The sequence below is a fragment of the Channa argus genome, chromosome 1 (genome assembly GCF_033026475.1).
Source record: "Channa argus isolate prfri chromosome 1, Channa argus male v1.0, whole genome shotgun sequence".
Classification (NCBI taxonomy): Eukaryota; Metazoa; Chordata; class Actinopteri; order Anabantiformes; family Channidae; genus Channa; species Channa argus.
In genome coordinates, this window is record NC_090197.1 from 1,052,521 (window position 1) to 1,073,599 (window position 21,079).

Here is a 21,079-nt window from a genome sequence, read left to right on the forward strand (position 1 = left end):
TATTTCGTTCACAGAGACTTCTGGGAACTGTCTGTCCCCTTAGCAAAGACCGCCCAAGTTTTTGAGTGCAGAAATGTTAACAGCACCTTGATTGCCTCGCTGAGGGAGAACCAGCCTTAACCTCGGGAGGGTCCGTGGTGTTTTATCCTGCCGGGCGGTGCACAGGTCAGACTTGGTCTGACAGGCAGAGGCCAAAGGTTCAGATCTGTTTGAGTTTTCCTCCCCCTGCTCAGCAGCCTGTCCCACACATAGTGGCTGCTAATGGATCTCAACTTCTCCTACTAAATCACAGGATATTAGATGATTCAGCAAAGGCCTCATGGTGCATTTACAGGAAGACAAATGAGTCTGTAAAATTAGATTTAATGTTAGATTTATTACAGCGGAGCCGTGGGCTGCAAGAGGCAAACTCAGGTCAAACAGAGCTGTTTGAACACTTCAACTCTGCAAAGCACAGGAGAAAATCACATCCTCTGAATGATCTGTTCTACTGAACAGTTTCTAATTATTAAAAAGACATGAAAGTGCTGTTATTGCCACAATTTAACTTTTGACCTCAGAGTTCCACTGTTTCAAACATGGATATATAAGTAGTTCTCACAGTCATAAGCAGCTACATTGCCATTTTTATAAGTGTATCACACTGCTGCATGGATTAATTTGTCCTCTGTCATTGGCCAAGTCTCCATAACTAGTCAAAGTTAGTGGAGAAGTGAGAGTCATGTGAAAAACACCTAAAGAATCCACTACTTGTCAAATAAGGAGTGTTCTTTAAAAACACAATGAATACTTTACAAAAGCTGAACTTTCAACTCCTAGTTAGAGGAATCTATGAGTTGTTCTCAGTTCCTCAAAGTTTCCACTTCTGATCTTCCCACATATTTTCATTTAAGTCTCAAAGGTGTAAATTATCTAACAGTTCACAAAAAACAAAAATTACAGTCCAAAATATTAGTTATATTTGGATATTTAAGTGTTTTTTTTTTCACCGTAGAAACATTTGTTTCTTTGATAAATGTAAAAAAAAAAAAAAATCCATTACAGTTCTTATGGAACTGGCACATGTTAGACTGCAATTTAGAGCACTTTTAGCTCTGGCTACAACAATCTGAAGACTTGTAACGTATCGAAAAGCACAAAGAGCCACTAAAAACATGCAAGTGGATGTTATTAATCATTAGGACGTATGCATTCATCTCAGTTTTATGACGTCTTAAAGAGCAAACAATAAGTCAATTATTCCCATTCAGTTTCCACCAGGTTATAGAGGAGAGGCCTGAAGAGACTGAGAAAGAAAGGAGTCAGCAGATTTAAAGTGACACGAAAGAGAGAGGGGCTGTCACATGATATTTGCTGATTCTGATAGTTGCAGAATGTGTAGCTTATTGGTGTGTGTGTGTGTGTAACTAACCTCATACTGAGCACATGACATTTATGTAACAATGCTTTAAAGTTACACACAAGGTGAGGTTGACATCGTGGGCCCACGTCAGCTGCAGCACTTCATTGTGTGTCTGTGTCTCCTTCCTTTTTGAGAAACTTGTTATACTGTTCACAAAATGTTTGGTAGCCACATCCTGTCTATATGTGCCGTGTATTGTCCTGTATGACTGTATACGGTAGGCTGAACGGGGAGAAATGAAACAGCCGAGCAGGTCTCAGTCTCAGTTCAGGTCTCAGGTCTCAGTTCTACAGTGGGGTGTCCAGCGGTCATGAAGACATCTCCAATTTGACTGCAATTGTTTCTTAATAGAAATGTTTGCAGGGGTTTTAAATTCAAAATGCCAGTGTGTGTCTTTGTAATGAGCAGTGGAACGGGATCAGTACTTACTCTGTTACTTTGACATCTTAAATTTTTTGCCATCTCACAACGACTTGATAACTGCTAGACTGTTGATAACAGCTTGCTGAGACAAAATAGGTCTCTGCCAAATGAAGGGAAAATAGACTGCGAGTAATTCCCAAGTTGACGTAGTTAAATCCTCAAGAGTTGTGTAGCTCGGTTTGCTTAGCATTGAAGAAGGAATAAGTAGCTGTGAGGGACGAAGGTGCAGCGGCCTAAACCTGCATCTGTGGCCCTGTGTCCACTGAGCCTACAGATGAAAATGAAAAGACTGCACTTCAGAATTGGAATAGATATGAGTTACTTTATGTCTATGCACTGTAGGCCTAAATAACACAAATGTACACAGTACAGCACTGCATAGTGGTGACTGAGACAAAACATTCTTAGTTTTATATTTTACCTTTTACTTGTACGTTTTAACTTATTTTTTTTGTCCTCTCGGTTTATCCCGTGAGTTCATGGTCGCCAAAGTGGATCATTGTCCGCATGTTGATTTGGCACAGTTTTTACGATTTGGACCGGCACTGCACAGCTGGGGAGGGGAATGGGCTGTTAGGGGTTCAGTGTCTTGCCCAGGGACACTTCGACATACAGCCGGGCACAGGGATCAAACCAACGCCCCTGTTGTACTTTCTTTTATATTCTGTAATCTATATAACATGACTGCTTTGATGGTGTGATCTTCCTTTGGAATTGACATAATCATCAATCATCTGTCTATAACCTCACATTAAACTTCACTTCATATTAAAACAGTTTAAAGCTCATTTATCGGCACTTGGTGGTTTTAATATAAAAATACTATGAACTAACAAACTCAGATGTATCATTATGTGTTAACCAACTTTACTAATAGTGACCTTTGACCCCTATTTTGTTATTAGCTGCTGTACATGTTTCACTATAATTACCATAATCAGTATTATTTAAATACATTGTTTTCTTATTTCTTAGTACTTTCTTAGTACTTTTATTGTTTACTTTAAGTAAAATGTAGATAATCTGTTTGGTACTTTGATGTAAGTAAACGATTTGAAGTGCTACTTGTAGTGGAGAATATAACAGACCTTTTTTTGCACATTTTTTGTGACGTCACTGTGCAGCTGCCCCTGATCATAATCAGTGTTTAAACCTGAAGCTGATTGGTGTAAAGACATAGGAAGTGAAACAAGTAGCACAGTCACTGTCTTCGAAGTGTTAGAGACTTTAAAAGTGTTGTTTAGTGCTGAGCTCTGACGACCGAGACAAAGTCCTCTGCCGATGAACTGTGAGTCTAAGAAATTAATTTTGATATTAAAACCTTTATAAAAACATTAATCTTTTTTTCTTTAACGTCTTAATGGTCTTAAAGCCTAAATATTGCTACTATCCTAATATACAATAATTCTTCCTGTTTCTAATATGTTTTAGATTATTATACTAATTTGCACAAGAATCACAGAAAACAATCCCATGTAAACGTGAACAATCTAAATATTCCCGTGTTCAGTGATCTGCAGCTTTTTGTATGCAACAAAATATCTAAATGCACTTGGGGTTCATCATTGGTGATTGGTGATTGGAAAGCCACCAAGATAACAATTGTGGTTTACTGTTTTTTTAATAATCAAAATATAATAATATGCAGAATAACTAAGAACTTAAGCCACTATTAGTTGTGGCCCTAGACATTTATGTTGCTGTTTATCGCTTCTTAGTTACTATACAGGTCTCTCATCAAGAAAGTTCCTTTTAGACAAAAGGGAATGTTGTATAACAATATCAGTCTCTTGTCCTCTGCAGATTTACATCCTTCAACATTATCACCACCAAATCTCCGCATCATAAAAACTCAACAACCAAACTAGCGATTGTCCTAAGATCAGGCCAGCAATGGCAAGTTTGTCTTTGCAGACACTTTTTGTCATACTTCAGTCGCTCCTGCTTCATCCTAATCCTTTATTGGCTTATTCACTGAAAGACTGCACCATCAATTACGTTGACAATCCCCTGGCTGATGTTTTTGTGGACTGTTCAACCTGTTACCTTGTTACCGTCCCTGATGACATCCCCAGAGATGTGACCTCAGTAAAATTCAATTCCAATCAGATTAAAGAGATTAAAAAAGAAGATTTTGGAAAGTTGTCAAAGCTGAGATTTTTAGATCTGGAGTTTAATTCAATTAGTCATGTGGATGATGAATCTTTCATTCATTTGGCTGCACTGACGACACTGAATATGTACCGTAATGAACTCACAAACCTGACTGCCAACCTCTTTCAAGGACTGTCCATGCTCACTGAGCTTGACCTCGGTTTTAACTACATTCACTTCATTCATACCTCAGCCTTCCAGTTCCTGACTAGCTTACAAACTCTGTTCTTAGAAAACAACCGGCTCCAACAAATCACTGATATTCAGCCTATTCTACAACTACCACACCTGCAGGTGCTGAGCATTAGTTATAATCAATTTTCGACCTTTGAGACCAAAGATCTGTTGTTTAATGTGTCCTCGGGCCTTAAGATATTAAATGTTTCTCAAAATGAAATTAAAACTTTCAGCATCACACCATTGGTCTTTCCTCATCTAGAGATGGTAAACCTTTCAGCCTGCGGCCAAGCTGGTGGACTGAAATGGGACATACCTGACAAGACTTTACCTACGAACTTAACAGAACTGATTATTAGTAACACTCTGATTACTTTTGAAGAGATCAGAAAAGTCCTGCAGAATCTGGACTCACTGATTTATCTGGGACTGAATCATATGGAGGATGTGATCAACAAAGGTCTGTTAGCTACCGTCTGTAAAATACCAACACTTAGGAAGCTGGATCTGTCTTACAACAGTGTCAACAGTTTTAGTGAACTTGAAAATTGCTCTCAGCTCAGTGACCTTGACTTATCTATTACTCATACGAGTGAACTGCCTAAAGACTTGTTACGATCCCTGAAGAGACTGAGGTCCCTCAAACTGAACATTAACCTCCTCCGCAAAGTACCAGAAGACATTAGGAGCCTTTCGACCCTTGAGATCCTTAATTTGAGTGACAATCTCATCTCTGATTTGGGCTGTGAGGATTTCATCAACACAACAAGCCTCACAGAGCTTTATCTCAACACCAATCGCATTATTAAGCTGAACAGTTGTGTATTTGAAAATTTCACTGATCTGAAGGTTTTGGATATTAGCGATAACCTGCTGCAGACAATTGGAGATGCCTTCAAACTCGGACCCAAGATGCTCATGTTCTTAAATTTGAGCGACAATGTTGTACTTCTTTTTGAACAGGGGGATTTTCAAGGTTTAAAGTCCCTAAAACATTTGGACGTATCAAATAACATTGTGAGATTAACACGTAAGGTCTTTAATGGACTTATCAACCTGGAATCTCTCAGTATATCTGTTTTATCCTTGTTGTACTATAACATCAAACAATTACAGCAGTTAAAAAGTCTTAACATCTACTTCAGTGTTGATATCAATTTCAGACATTTTAATCCATATTATTTTGATGCTTCCTATGTTTTGAGGTCATTAAAGGTTTTCACAGTAATCTGCACTGGTAATCCCTTTGATTTTTACTTACCCATATTGATCCAAACCCTCCAGAGTATGAGACACTTAGAGGAATTCACAGCTGAGAATATTTATGTTTCTGCACCTGGTCCAGATACTTTTTACTTTAATAATGAGCTCAAGAATTTGACAATCAGAAAGACTGATTTATCCCATTTGAATCCCAAATTGTTTCAACCAGTCCCAAACCTGCAGGTTCTTGATTTGTCCAACTGTAAACTCAAGTCTTTGGATTTCCTGGCCCAGCCTAAGCTGTCTGCACTCAGATATTTAAAACTGACAGACAATGAGCTCACTGTGATCAATGAGACAGTCTTCCAGTCTCTCCCTGCACTAACATACTTGGACCTGGACAATAACCCGTTCACCTGTGACTGTTCTAATGCTGGATTTATCCAGTGGGTGAAGAGCAACAACCAAACTCAGGTTGTTAATGCCTATCAGTACACTTGTTTCTTTCCCATGGCTGCACAAGGAAGGAAGTTGATGGACTTTGACGTCCAGTCCTGTTGGACAGATGTTGGACTTCTCTGTTTCATTTCCAGCACCTGTCTGGTTCTTCTGACTCTCCTCTCATCCTTCATCTACCACTTTCTGAGGTGGCAGCTAGCCTATGGCTTCTACCTCTTCCTGGCCTTCATCTATGATAGCAGGAAGAAGAAGAAGGGAGCTCCTCATCAGTACGATGCCTTCGTCTCCTACAACGTTCACGATGAGGACTGGGTTTACAGAGAGATGCTTCCAGTGCTGGAAGGAGAACAGGGCTGGAGACTCTGTCTGCACCACAGAGACTTCCAACCAGGTACATGTCACCAGTTCAAACTAATAACCTGCACTCTATGTTTGCCATCATGCAAATTCCACAAACTTTACTCAAAGTGACACTGCAGCTGTCCAGATCTATTGCTAATTATTACTTCCAACTGGAATTTTCCTCGATAGCTTTAAAGCAGCTGAGTTTGGTAGCTCTTCCACCATCGTAGGATCATTGCGCTAAAAAGTTTTGCTTGGTGTCTCCTCTGCGGTCCGTGCCAATATTGTGTCTAGTGCATTTTGTGGGTTCTGTGTGGAATTGTATGAGATTTGACTTTTCTTCTCAGTTTTTTGTGTCATTCCAGTGCAAACAAACAATAAGCATGTCTCTGGTGTCTCTCGATATCCCCTTGCCTGGCTAAAATTTCCCACTTATTTGAAAGAAGTGCGTTTTCTGAAATATGAAGTACCTCAGGGTTCGAATCTTGGCCCTCATCTTTCCTCTTTATTTTTCACTTGCTGAAAATTACAGTGGAGTAAATGACTGTTACCTTGAAAATAATGATTTGTTGATCCTATGTGAGCAATAATGTTTAAGGAAAGCTCACTGTAATTGTTTGAATCAATGGGTTCTTGATTTCAAAAGATTTTAGTCTGTGAGCTTTTAGTTATTAGTTTTAGTTATTAGTCACTTATTTAGTCACTGTCCATTTTTAATAAATGTAGAATTAATTCCATTAGTTGGTTGAAAATACTAATTCCAGCTGATTCTTTCTAAACAAATCTGTAAACCAGGTCTTACATTTGCAGATGTCTATCGTCCTCTCCTCAGGTAAGCCCATCATGGAGAACATTACAGATGCCATCTACGGCAGCAGGAAGACCATCTGTGTGATCAGCCGGCGCTACCTGCAGAGCGAGTGGTGCTCCAGAGAGATCCAGATGGCCAGGTGGGGTCCACCTTATACTGTAGTAAACTTGTGGAGGTGGAAACTATGAGCTGGCTCCTTAAGTTTATTGTTGTGATTCAGTCCTGGGAAGGGTATAATGGTCTATCCTGGTCCTTCATGGTCTGTTCTATGTGTCGCTGCAGCTTCCGTCTGTTTGACAAGCAGAAGGACGTGTTGATCCTGCTGTTTCTGGAGGACATCCCGACCCAGCAGCTGTCTCCATACTACCGCATGAGGAAGCTGGTAAAGAGACGCACCTACCTGAGCTGGTCTCAGGCCGGACAACACACAGGAGTCTTCTGGCAGAACGTCCACAGAGCTCTAGAGACAGGAGACGCTCCCACAGACACAGACCTGCTGACTGGACCAGCAGGATGCTGAAAGCATGTGAGTTGGTTTGGAGTAACACTGATTTGGATTAGGATATCACATCTCTGCCCTGCTTTGTTCTATCTGCCTGCCCTGCTACTACCATCGTCTGACTGTGGCCCGAACAATATTTGGCATTGCTGATTGTGGATTTTGGACTATTGTGGATTTTAATCTCTGTTTTTTTCTGAATTTGATTGCTTTTGTCAAGCTTCTCTCGCCATAATATAACTGCTTATCAGGAAACATCTCTCCTCGATCAACTCACCTTTTGTCGTAGCCACCAACAGCAGTCAAGCCCCATTTTGGAATTGCATAGAACTTCTACATGTTCCTAGGAGCCCAGTGACTTCAACTGAAACGAAAGACATTAAGGCCACTAGGACTCTTCCTAGAGTACAGAGACAAGAAGGAACTTGGTTACGCTGCTCTTGGTCAGCTCCATGACCAAATTCGATTACAGACGCTGTAACAGAGTTTAGAAAGTGGTCTGCAGAGATCGGAGAAAGCTTCCGACTGGAAAACCATGCTGGTGTTTAAAAGTTCAGCTAATAGGAAAAAACACAGTTTATTTGCTAAAGTGATACAATAACCACATTTCTGATGTATAAAATATGGAATATCCAAGGGCTCTGTTCTTGGGTATGTTCTTTTGTAGAAAATCAGAAAATGTCCAAGAAGTTTAAGAAAAGTTTTAGTTTTAGAAAAGGTAGTCCGACCTTTTACTGACTTGCTTTTTACTTAAAAGTAACAACTACATTGTAAAAAATACTGCTATGAGCTAAAGTCATGCTTTCTAAATGCTCACAAATGGTATATATCAGTGGTATAGGCAGATAGCTAATAGATGCACAACTGCTCCTACCCAGAGGGTTTGGCTCTCTATGCTGACCTACCCCTAAATATGGAATCCCACAGGGTGGCTTAGCTGTCAGGAGACAAAAACCTGTCAGGGAGGTCAGGGTCCTTAGTACCTCATGGACTGGGAGGGTTTAATTTCCAAAAGGTGCTGGATGCTCTCTTGAGCTGTCCTGGACCACTAGATTGAGGCATCAGTGTTTCGTGAAACAAACAGGAAATAATTTACATTTTTAAAGCAGAAGTGAAGTGACATCAGCTCGACATGTACTATCTTAGAAATAGAGATCTGAAACCAACGCCCTTCCTTCACTGAAAAGCTTTGCTGCTGGGACTTAATGCTCTACATATTAACTGTGAGTACTAGAAATATGGTTTGTTTCATATGTTAAAAACAACTTTCAATTCTTCAACAACAAAAACTTTTAATAACTCAAAAAACTTTTAAGAACCTATTTGTCTTGCAAGCAAAACTCAAGTTACAATACATATATAGGTACCTTATTCTTTTTTTCAATGTAGTTTACATTGTTTCAGGAATTTACCCAAGAAGCATGAATATGGTAGAATGGAGTGAAGTAAATAGTGTAAATACCTCGCTCACTCACCTGCACCTATTTTTGTCTAAGTATTACTTGCAGCTCTTACAATAAACAGTGTACTGATTAATATGTTAACTAGAGAGCTTAGTGTGGATTTTTTCCCTCTTGTTGCACAGGTTGGATTTCTTAATGCTAAAATAACCAAAGCAAATCTTCTGGTTTTAGCTTCTTCATTATTGTATAGGCAACAAAGTGCTAATAATTTTCTGATCTCTCAGTAAGAAAGTGAAGCAGCACAAAATATGACTTTAAAGGGTCAAGTAATGTGGGGTAACATTTTAATCTCATGTCCCTACAGATTTATGTCCAACAACCAACATTGCCAACAACAAATATCCACCTCACAAAAGCTCAAGCTTCAAGAACTTCATTACCATTAAAACAAGCGCAACAAAATTGCATTTGTGCAATTACGGTACATGTTAGTTACAAATGTGGAATATAAACCTGTCAGCCAAACTGTACTAAAGATCTGACTGCCAAAAATGGGAAATGAGTCACTGCACCTTGTAGAGAGACGTCATGTCTTACTTACTGTTCTCCTGCTTCATTTTAACCCTTTAATGGCTTATTCACTAAAAAACTGCACCATGGATTACTCTGAGAATCCCCTGGCTGATGTTTTTGTGGACTGTTCTAACCGTGATCTTGTTACAGTCCCCGACGACATCCCCAGAGGTGTCAGCTCAAGAACACTCTCAAACAATCTGCTCAATAAAATTAACAGAGAAGATTTTGGCAACTTGTCAAACTTAAGAATCTTAGATCTGCATTCAAACCTGATTTCTCATGTCAATGATGAATCTTTCATCCACTTGGGCACCTTGACACTGCTCGATATGGCCTTTAACAAACTCACCAACCTGACTGCAAACCTCTTTCAAGGACTGTCCAACCTGACCAGGCTTGACCTCACTGGCAACAACATATGGTTTATTCAGTCCTCAGCCTTTCGGTTTTTGACCAGCTTACAAACTGTGATATTAGATGAAAACAAGCTCCAACAAATCACTGACATTCAGCCCATTCTACAGCTGCCGCACCTACAGGAGCTGAGCATTGTAGAAAATCAGTTTGTCTCCTTTGAGAGCAAAGATCTGCTGATGAACATGTCATCAAGCCTTAGAGTGTTAGCTGTTTCTGGTTCGAATTTTTACCATATGTAAGAGTTAATATGGAATTAGGCTTAGGCTGCACCAGACATTGGGAGCCTCTTGTCCCTTGAAATCCTGGACCTGAGTGACAATCTTATCTCTGAGTTGGGCTGTGAGGATTTCATCCACTCAACACATCTCACAGAGTTTTATCTAAGCATCAACGACATTGCTAAACTGGACAGGTGTATATTAAAAAACCTTAATGAGCTAAAGGTTTTAGATATGAGTAAGAACGACCTGACAACATTTGGAGATGCCTTCAAAATAGGCCCACAGATGCTCACGTTCCTGGATTTAAGCATGAACTCTGTCCCCGTTTTTGAAAAGGGAGATTTTCAAGGTTTAAGGTCCCTAAAATATTTAAATGTGTCAAATAGCATAGTAAGATTAATACATATGGCCTTTGAAGGACTGGACAACCTGGAAACTCTCAGGATATCTGTTCCATCTGAGCTGTACTATAACTTTAAAGAATTACAGCAGGTAAAAAATCTTACTATCTACATCAGTAGTAATTACAGATTCAAAGATATTAATCCATATAATTTTGAAGCTTTTTATCATTTAATGGCATTAAAATTTTTGAAAGTTATCTACAGTGGCAAACAGTTTGGCGACTCAGTTTGGAGTGTGTTGATGGAAATGCTTCTAAGTATGAAACAATTAGAGGAATTCACAGCTGAGAATATCTATATTTCTGCACTGGATCCAGACACCTTTAAGTTTAAAACCCAGCTCAAGAGTCTGGTGATTAGACACACTGATTTGCCACATTTGGATCCCATATTGTTTCTGTCAGTCCCAAACCTGCAGGTGCTTGAACTCTCAAACTCTAAACTCAAGTCTTTGGATTTCCTGGCCCAGGCCAACCTGTCTGCACTCAGAGTTTTGAACCTGACAGACAATGAGATCAGTGTGATTGATAAGACAGTCTTCCAGTCTCTCCCTGCACTAAAACACCTGGACCTGGACAATAACCCGTTCACCTGTGACTGTTCTAATGCTGGATTTATCCAGTGGGTGAAGAGCAACAACCAAACTCAGGTTTTTAATGCCTATCAGTACACTTGTTCCTTTCCTGTGACTGAACGTGGAAAGAAGTTGATGGACTTTGATGTCCAGCCCTGTTGGACAGATGTTGGCTTCCTCTGCTTCACTTCCAGCACCTGTTTGGTTCTTCTGACTCTCCTCTCATCCTTCATCTACCACTTTCTGAGGTGGCAGCTAGCCTATGGCTTCTACCTCTTCCTGGCCTTCGTCTATGACAGCAGGAAGAAGAAGAAGGGAGGTACGATGCCTTTGTGTCCTACAATGTTCACGATGAGGACTGGGTTTACAGAGAGATGATTCCCGTGCTGGAAGGAGAACAGGGCTGGAGACTCTGTCTGCACCACAGAGACTTCCAACCAGGTACATGTCACCAACTAGTTAGTTTGATGCATGCAAGTTGCACAAAGTCACACACAATGACACAGAATAAAAAATAAAACGCTGTCTTACAACATACTTATTTCTTGGCACAAAGCACTGGATGATGGCAAAAGGGCAATAGACATAATTGTAGACTGATGTTATTGAATCAAAATTGAATCAATTGTTGAAATCTAAAAGACTTTCTAGTTTAAATACATGGCACCATGTTTAAACCTTAGGGTGTAATGTTATTGTTGAAGTAATGTTAGCTTGGTTAAGCTATTTGTTGGAGGGGATGATTGCTGACTTTGACACAGCAAAAAAGAAAAAATTGGGAACATCAAGTTGGGTCAAAGTCAAAAAAAAGGGGCTTATCTGCAGTATTCAAACAAGAGAAGAAGTAGCACCACATGATGGTGAAGCAAGTTTGTAAGTTCTGTGCTCTAATCAAGCTGCAGCAATCACATATTTGAGTCTTTGAGCACAAAACTTAACTGCTGTCTGTCAGGTTGGTATTTAATGAGAGTGGTCTCTGTATTTCTTGATTTTGTATTTGACCGTTAGTGACTTTACTTGAAATGTTGTTGTTGAAAGGTTTGAGCAGTTGCCTCGAAATGCACAATGTTGCTCTGCTCCACTCAGTCAGGGTGGAAGGCATGCACCCCCTAGCAGAGTGTCTACAGGGCCGCAAGAATTTTGTTAGGCAGTCAGACAGAAAAGTAATTAGGTTATTATTAGGTGACACCAGTCAACTTATCTGTTATGGTACTGTAAAGTATTTGGACGTAGAAAATGCTCAGCGCTATAGGATTGGTTGAGATCGTTTATTGAAATCAAGCATCTCAGACAGAAGTAGGTACAACTGCACCCAGCGGCAGTATGAACAGGTGGATAGTTAATTAAAAGTAACGCTCAGGCAGGAGGAGATGAGTTGAGGGAATCGTGGGGATTTGCAGGTGGGGGACGAAGGAGGCGGAGCCGATCAGGTGAGTGGAGGGGCTGACGAGAAACACCAAGACTTCAAAATGCACGGTGACTAAAGCAAGCCACAGCTCAGAAGTGAATGAGGTCCAGAGTACAAAAGTTACAGCTAGCATGAAGTAAGTCCAGGGCCAGGCCAGCAGTGTTCTAATAAGTCAGAACATTTCCAAGATCCACAATCGAAAAACTCCTTACTCCAATCCAGAAATCCATAATATAATGATGATAGAACAGAACTAGGCAGAGTCTGGCAGAGGCAAAGGTCAGGACAGAAACAGGTCAAACGCCACGTGGGCTTCTGAGACAGATAAGACGAGCTGGAGGGTTGAGCATGAATGGACAAGCAATCTTGCAAAGAGGAGAAGTGAAAAGAGGCAGACTAAACAGAGCATAGGGGAAGTTACCCGAATGAGCAGATGATTGCAATATGATAACAGGCTGAAAAAGGGGAATCAGATGAAAACATTTCCTGGTTCTCACAGAGAGCTGAGCCTGAAAATCAACTTAATTGTTTTGGTCCTAGTTCGAGTAGAACATGTAAATAAATGCCATTAAAGTTCCCTATATTAAAATTTCTCCCCACTTCTAGCTGAAAACACCTTCAGATGACATCACTTGGAGGAACCTTCAGTTCAGATTATGTTATCTTGTTGATGTTTTGTTAATCAAGGTCAACCTGCTTTTCCAGAGCTCCTCCAGATGACATCATCTGAAGTCCTAATAATGATAAACTCCTCCAGGTGATGTCATGAGTTTTTCAAATGCATGCATGTCCTTTCTGCTTATCCCGTGAGTTCAGTGTCGCCACAGCGGATCATTGTCCGCATGTTGATTGCGCACAGTTTTTACGCCTGATGCCCTTCCTGACGCAACCTCCCCAATTTCTACCGGGCTTGGACCGGCACTGCACAGCTGGGAATGGGAATGGGCTGTTAGGGGTTCAGTGTCTTGCTCAGAGACACTTCGACATATAGCCAAGGCCGGGGATCGAACCTTGTGGTCCGTGGAAAAGTCGCCTTTTAATGCTCATCTAAACTGATGTCAATAAATTTACTTGAAATGAGAATGTTTGTATGTTGTGTACAAACACCCCAAGTTTGCTCTTAAATGTGCAGACTATTTTGTTTGTGGTGCTTTAGCAATTTTGTATGAGACTTACTGTGACTAGGTTCCTAATGAATTCAGAATTAATGCCATAGTGGTTGTAAATATTGTCTCTAGCTGATCTAGCTGGTTTTAATTTTGAGGGGGTTTCTACTTACACTGTTGTCTCCTCAGGTAAGCCCATAATGGAGAACATTACCGACGCCATCTACGGCAGCAGGAAGACCATCTGTGTGATCAGCCGGCGCTACCTGCAGAGTGAGTGGTGCTCCAGAGAGATCCAGATGGCCAGGTGGGGGCACCACATTTCACTTCCTTAAAAGTAAGACAGGATAATAGGCAAATTTCAATGTGTATGCAAGGGAGTAACAGGCTGATGTCAAGTCCCGCACAAAAAAATAAATACACGAAGCATAAAACATGAATGTCAAACAGTCAAACAAAATAAGAAATTAAAAAAAGCCTTCAAATAACATTCTATGATAAGACCTATAGCATCGTTTTCTACCAGCAGCAGGAAACATACGCAGTTAAACTTTATGCTTTGTATATTTTAGTATCTTGTATTTACAACTTATACAAATTACAACCCTAATACGATGATGAGTGAGGTGAACATGAGAAGAAAAGTACGCTGTCGACTCTGACTACGTATACACAGCATACAGGAAGCTGGCCCATGGCCTGCACAGACTAGGGAGCAGATTTGCCATGACACACTAGTACCTCCAGTTCTGTTAGCTGTTCCATCCAGCCTTCACAATAGAGCTGGTGTCTAGTTGTGTGTACGACTCCACTGCATCAATCTTATTTGTAGCTAAATTACGTTAGCATAGGGCCTCTGGACTTTAGCATTACCACTTACAGTAAAACATAATTGATGTAAAAGACATAATTTACAAAAAAACATTGAAAACTGTCATCGTGATAGTTACCAAATGTTTGTGTGTGCTCCACTCCACCCACTAACAGGGCCTAGGTCCAGCCTGTCAAACAGGAAGTGGGAGGCTCCAAAGCTTTTTGTAGTGGGGTGAAATTAGATTGTACCATGTTGGGGTGAAACACAGGGGGTGTTTGATAATTGTTTTTGAATTAGTGTCTAAAGTCCTTCTGTTAGACAACTTAGAATAATATATTTATATAGCATTGTTTCTATATAGATACAGTCATAAATTGCCTTAATTGATTGAACAAAAAATAGCCTGAATTCAAACTTGTACTTAATTATGGTGATAGTTTAAAGACACTATCGTTTGAAGAAGGATACAAACAGCGCTCTGTCATGTGAAAGTCCAGTGTGTTGATGCAGTCCTTTAAATGTCTTTCATGGTTTACCTTGGTCCTTCCTCTTCTGTCCTGGTCTGTCCTGTGTGCTGCTGCAGCTTCCGTCTGTTTGACGAGCAGAAGGACGTGTTGATCCTGCTGTTTCTGGAGGACATCCCGGCCCAGCAGCTGTCTCCCTACTAACGCATGAGGAAGCTGGTGAAGAGACGCACCTACCTGAGCTGGCCTCAGGCCGGACAACACACAGGAGTCTTCTGGCACAACGTCCACAGAGCTCTAGAGACAGGAGACGCTCCCACAGACACAGACCTGCTGACTGGACCAGCAGGATAGTGAGAACATCTCTGAACCTGTGAAGTTACAGACAGTATGGGTGGAACACTGGGGACAGATAAGAACATGCTTCTGCTAAGATAAACTAGATAAGAGTACACAGAAATGAGCTTCTCCGCATTCTCTGAGGGTCTTCTTAAGAGAAGAATATGTAGACAACATCCAATATTATTTCCTGAGTACTAGTGCATCACAGTTTAATGCAATTGTTTCTGTTTTTTATTTCTTGGCTCGTGGGCGTCTTGAAGTCCAGTTATAGTATTTCTGATGGATTGTACTTTACCCTCAGTAGATTCTGAGGACTTATGTAACATGTCCAATTTGTATTCACATAACTCGGATAGTTTTTGAGTTTTCACATGATATTTTAACATTTATACTTTAAAAATGTATCTTTTTTCTGCTGTACTCTGGAATTTTGAATACATTTTAAACAACTTTCTCAGAATGCTGCTGTTCTTTTATTCAGACGTGCACTGGAATTCTGACATTATCCAGACTTTTTTTAGGAGGGGGCGTATGTGTGAATGTAAATATCCTAGCGAAATGCTGCCGACATTTTCCGGACTTTATCCTTTGCGCTCTCTAGTGCAATGTCCGTATTAGCTCGCAACTTCACCAATTTTCAACTTGCTTTCTAAAGGTTTAGTTTAGGGTGTAAATAATACAGGGAAGCCAAAGGCAAGTTTAAAAGTATTTCTCTGCTTCTAGCTAACAAAACTCTTCCAGATGACATCATCTGGAGTTTTATATTGTTTGCAGTTCAGATCATGTCAAGGAGCACTGGGAAAGCAGCTTGACCTTGATTACGAATCCCTAATATGAGCAACAACAGGACATAGTGATGACCCACCGGTTTAGTGGGGGTCTTGATGACGTTTCTGTTGCTCAACTGCTGCTGTGGCCAAATAATTGAACCTTTTTTTATTAGATGCACTGCATCAAGATGTGCTGTAAACAAAACACTGTTTCCGACAACTTAGGGTTTCTGTCATGTTGTGGCTCCTGTGCTCGCTGATCATACATGGAAATCTAGAGGATTTTCACATGTGAGGAGGCTTCTCACTTGGGTGATCAGTGACTATTATTAAACGTGATGACCTATCAGCTCAGCTCATCTGCTACTGTCTTGCAAATATATGAGAAGTGAAACAAAGCTTCTGTCTTCACTGCTGAGCTTCGACAGAGGTGATGTTCGACAGACGAAATGTAAGTGTTGAATACATTTACTTATCTGGGATGTTGTCTTATTCTGTTTCATTGTTCCTCATTAGGGTTGTTTAAATTTAAAGTAGAATTAATCAATAATCAATAGTAATAATCAAAAAAGAATAAGAGTTCAAGAGCTGCCTATGTATTGTGGAGACTGTAGGACAGTGAACTGCATATTTTCAAAATGCCATATTGTTCTGAGAGGGGAGAAAGTTTAAAGAGCGACATTTTTACTATTTATTTCCGTGATGTTGTCTACAGATCTACACCCTTCAACATCATCTCTACCTCACGATGACTCGAAGACCAGTGATGGTCCTGACTGTCAGCATGCTAACAATGGAAAGTTTGTCTTTGCTCTTTATACAGAGAATTCTTGTCTTACTTCTGTCAATCCTGCTAAACTTAAACCCTATATTGGCTTATTCACTGAAAAACTGCACCATTGATTACTCAGGGAATTCCCTGGCTGTTCTTTTTGTGGACTGTTCAAACCGCAAACTCCTTACAGTCCCTGATGATGTCCCCAGAGATGTGAACTCAGTCCAACTCTTCAACAATCTGCTGGAAGAGATTAACAGGAAAGATTTTGAAAAATTGTCAAAGTTGGAGCTTTTGTACCTGCAGAATAATCAGATTGCTCACATTGATGACGAATCTTTCATCTCTCTGGGTGCGTTGAAAATGCTCAATATGACCAATAACCAACTCACCAACCTGACTGCCAAAGTCTTTCAAGGACTGTCCAATCTCACCAAACTTGACCTCAGTAGCAACAACATTCAGTTAATTCAGCCCTCAACCTTTAACTTCCTGACCAGCTTACAAACTGTGGTGCTATTCGACAACTGGCTCCGACAAATCTCTGATATTGAGCCCATCCTACAACTACCACACCTACAGGAGCTGAGCATCAGTTATAATTTATTTTCCTCCTTTGAGACTAAAGATCTGCGGCTTAATGTGTCCTCAGGCCTGAAGCTGTTGAATGTTTCTCAAAATAAGTTGGAAAGTTTCAGCATCACAACACCGATCTTTCCTCAGTTACAAACTCTAGATCTTTCAGCATGTGCCCCAATTGGTGGAATGACATGGCGCATACCCTCTAAGACTTTACTGAAGAACATTACGGAACTGATTATTAGTAACACTTCCATTACTTTTGAAGACATCAGAAATGTCCTGCAGAGTCTGGACTCACTGATGCATCTAAGACTTGATAATATGGAGGAGGTGATCTCCAAAGGTCTCTTAGCTACAGTCTGTAAAATGCCAACACTTAGGAAGCTGGATCTGTCTTACAACAGTGTCACCAGTTTAAGTGCAGAACTTGTTAATTGCTCTCAGCTCAGTGACCTTGACTTATCCAATAATGGCATGACTGAACTATCTATACGATCCCTGAAGAGACTGAGGTCCCTCAAACTGAACATTAATTTCCTCACCAAAGTACCAGAAGACATTAGGAGCCTCTCAACCCTTGAGATCCTGTATTTGAGTGACAATCACATCTCTGATTTGGGCTGTGAGGATTTCATCAACACAACAAGCCTCACAGAGCTTTATCTCAACACCAATCGCATTCCTAAGCTGAACAATTGTGTGTTTGAAAACTTTGCTGATCTGAAGGTTTTGGATATTAGTAATAACCTGCTGGACACAATTGGAGATGCCTTCAAACTCGGACCCAAGATGCTCATGTTCTTAAATTTAAGCCACAATGTTGTACTAAATTTTGAACAGGGGGATTTCCAAGGTTTATGGTCTTTAAAACATTTGGACGTATCAAATAATAATGTGAGATTAACACGTAAGGTCTTTAATGGACTTATCAACCTGGAATCTCTCACTATATCTGTTCTATCCTTGTTGTACTATAACATCAAACAATTACAGCAGTTAAAAAGTCTTAACATCTACTTCAGTAGTGATGACAATTTGAGAAATTTAAATCCATATTATTTTGAAGCTTCCTATGTTTTAAAGTCATTAAAAGTTTTCAGAGTAATTTGCACTAGTGGTTACTCTGAGTTTGAGTTCAGTAAATTGATCCCAAATCTCAAGAGTATGAGGCACTTAGAGGAATTCACAGCTGAGAATATCTATTTCTCTGCATCCTATCCAAGTACTTTTCACTTTAACAATAAGCTCAAGAATCTGACAATCAGGAATACTGACATGTCAGATTTGGTTGCTGAACTGTTTCAACCAATCCCAAACCTGCAGGTTCTGGATTTCTCTACCTGTAAACTCAAGTCCTTGGATTTCCTGGCCCAGGCCAACCTGTCTGCACTCAGATATTTAAAACTGACTGACAATGAGCTCACTGTGATTGATGACACAGTATTCCGGTCTCTCCCTGTACTAACATACTTGGACCTGGACAATAACCCGTTCATCTGTGACTGTTCTAATGCTGGATTTATCCAGTGGGTGAAGAGCAACAACCAAACTCAGGTTGTTAATGCCTATCAGTACACTTGTTTCTTTCCTGTGACCCAACAAGGAAGGAAGTTGATGGACTTTGACGTCAAGTCCTGTTGGACAGATGTTGGCTTCCTCTGCTTTATTTCCAGCACCTGTCTGGTTCTTCTGACTCTCCTCTCATCCTTCATCTACCACTTTCTGAGGTGGCCACTAGTCTACACATTTTACCTCTTCCAGGCCTTTCTCTATGACAGCAAGAAGAAGAAGGAGAAGAAGAAGAAAAGGGGAGCTCTTTATCAGTACGACGCCTTCCTCTCCTACAACGTTCATGATGAGGACTGGGTTTACAGAGAGATGCTTCCAGTGCTCGAAGGAGAACAGGGCTGGAGACTCTGTCTGCACCACAGAGACTTCCAACCAGGTACATGTCACGAGAAGGTTGAATAAACTAGTGTTAATCTACAATACTCTTATATGAGTAAGAGCCACCTTTGTAGGACAACCCAAAAAAGATTAAAGTTGTGAACAATGTATCATAAGTCAAGTCTGGTACAAGCATAAGACAAAAAAGACAAAAAAAGCACAGTCTGCAATGTTACAATCTACATTGTCTTTAACACGAAAGGACCAGAAGTTGGTGATTTAGTTTTCAGCTCCATCAAATAGATATTTCCACAATAAGCCTCAAGGCCAACTATGAAATTCACAGAAAATGTCAAAAAACCTTTGAATACAATGGAATCTACCAAGTATTACAATACAAAAAGCAATGAAATACCTGCTCTGCACTTACCTACAATCATTAAACAAGACACAATAAGGAACTCTACAGACACTCAGTAATGAAATATCAAAATGAAAAATATAAAGTAGTCACTAATTTGCAAATGACAAGCAAGAGTTACGCTGCATGTTACAGACTGTATTGTGTGATCGTGCAGATTTGATTTTACTGATTTGATTGTGATATGATGAAATGTCTTTGACGTAGACCCTGAACCCCAAGTTGCTCCCCACAGAGGGGCGAGTACCTTGCCTGGTGAAAGATGTGTGTGTGTGTGTGTGTGTGTGTGTGTGTGAATGGATTAATAAAAAGAACTGTAAAATAGAAAATCCCTATGTAAGTGAAAATAATTTTATTTGTGATGTTTTGATAATTTTGTAACCGTCTGAACACTCTGTTTCAGACTGACTATGGCCAGGTACCAGATGAATGAATGAATGAATGAATGAATCTTTTATGTTTATGTCATATTATTTAAATGGTAAACAACACATCCTTCTCGAAATGCATTTCATTTTCAATTTCTTTTAACTAGAATTAATTCGATAAGTTGGTTGTAAATATTGTCTCCAGCTAATTTTTTCTACAACAAAAATCCTGTGAACACGGTCTTGACTTTTGACGTGGTTTCTACCTACGTCCTCTCCTCAGGTAAGCCCATCATGGAGAACATTACAGACGCCATCTACGGCAGCAGGAAGACCATCTGTGTGATCAGCCGGCGTTACCTGCAGAGTGAGTGGTGCTCCAGAGAGATCCAGATGGCCAGGTGGGGGCACCACATTTCATTATCCTGTCCTCTGTCTTATAATTATTGTTGTATGAATGTAGGACAAAAGATGAGCTGTCTGTGGTCATATCACTTCCCCCCAACCTGCTTTAATCTTCTGAATGGTCCATCATGGTCTGTCCTGATCTGTCCTGTCTGTTGCTGTAGCTTCCGTCTGTTTGACGAGCAGAAGGACGTGTTGATCCTGCTGTTTCTGGAGGACATCCCAGCCCACCAGCTGTCTCCATACTACCGCATGAGGAAGCTGGTGAAGAGACGCACCTACCTGAGCTGGTCTCAGCCCGGACAACACACGGGAGTCTTCTGGCAGAATGTCCACAGAGCTCTGGAGACAGGAGACGCTCCCACAGACACAAAGCTGCTGACTGGACCAGCAGGATGCTGAGAACATCCCTGAACCCGTGAAGTTACAGACAGTACAGGTGGATTTTACTGGACAGATCAGAATGTGTTTCCATTAAGAGAAACTTCACAGAGATTAGCAATTGTGATTAGCTCATTAGCATAGCAACAGAATGAGTGAGTGAAATGTTGGACTAAAGGCTTTGATATATTACAGTTATGGAATGAAGAAATATGTCACCAAGTGAAGAGTTGTGTCTGGCTAATTTATTTTTATTAGTCTTTGGACGAAAAAAGAACAAGGTAATCGGGG

At 40.4% G+C, this 21,079-nt stretch overlaps 2 protein-coding genes and 1 pseudogene across 2 annotated transcripts; all 3 read left to right on the forward strand.

Annotated features, from left to right (window-relative positions):
- Positions 1 to 3,012: 3,012 nt before the first annotated feature.
- Positions 3,013 to 9,014, forward strand: LOC137127952 (toll-like receptor 13). The gene is made up of 4 exons (XM_067505574.1): positions 3,013 to 3,113; positions 3,629 to 6,209; positions 6,993 to 7,110; positions 7,254 to 9,014. Exons 2-4 carry the CDS (start codon positions 3,719 to 3,721, stop codon positions 7,489 to 7,491), a joined length of 2,847 nt encoding a protein of 948 aa, XP_067361675.1. The 5' UTR covers positions 3,013 to 3,113; positions 3,629 to 3,718; the 3' UTR covers positions 7,492 to 9,014.
- A 410-nt stretch (positions 9,015 to 9,424) lies between these two features.
- Positions 9,425 to 10,272, forward strand: LOC137128016 (toll-like receptor 3). The gene has a single exon (XM_067505707.1). The coding sequence runs from the start codon at positions 9,425 to 9,427 to the stop codon at positions 10,103 to 10,105; it is 681 nt and encodes a 226-aa protein (XP_067361808.1). The 3' UTR covers positions 10,106 to 10,272.
- Positions 10,273 to 20,811, forward strand: LOC137102083 (toll-like receptor 13; annotated as a pseudogene).
- The last annotated feature ends 268 nt before the right edge of the window (positions 20,812 to 21,079 follow it).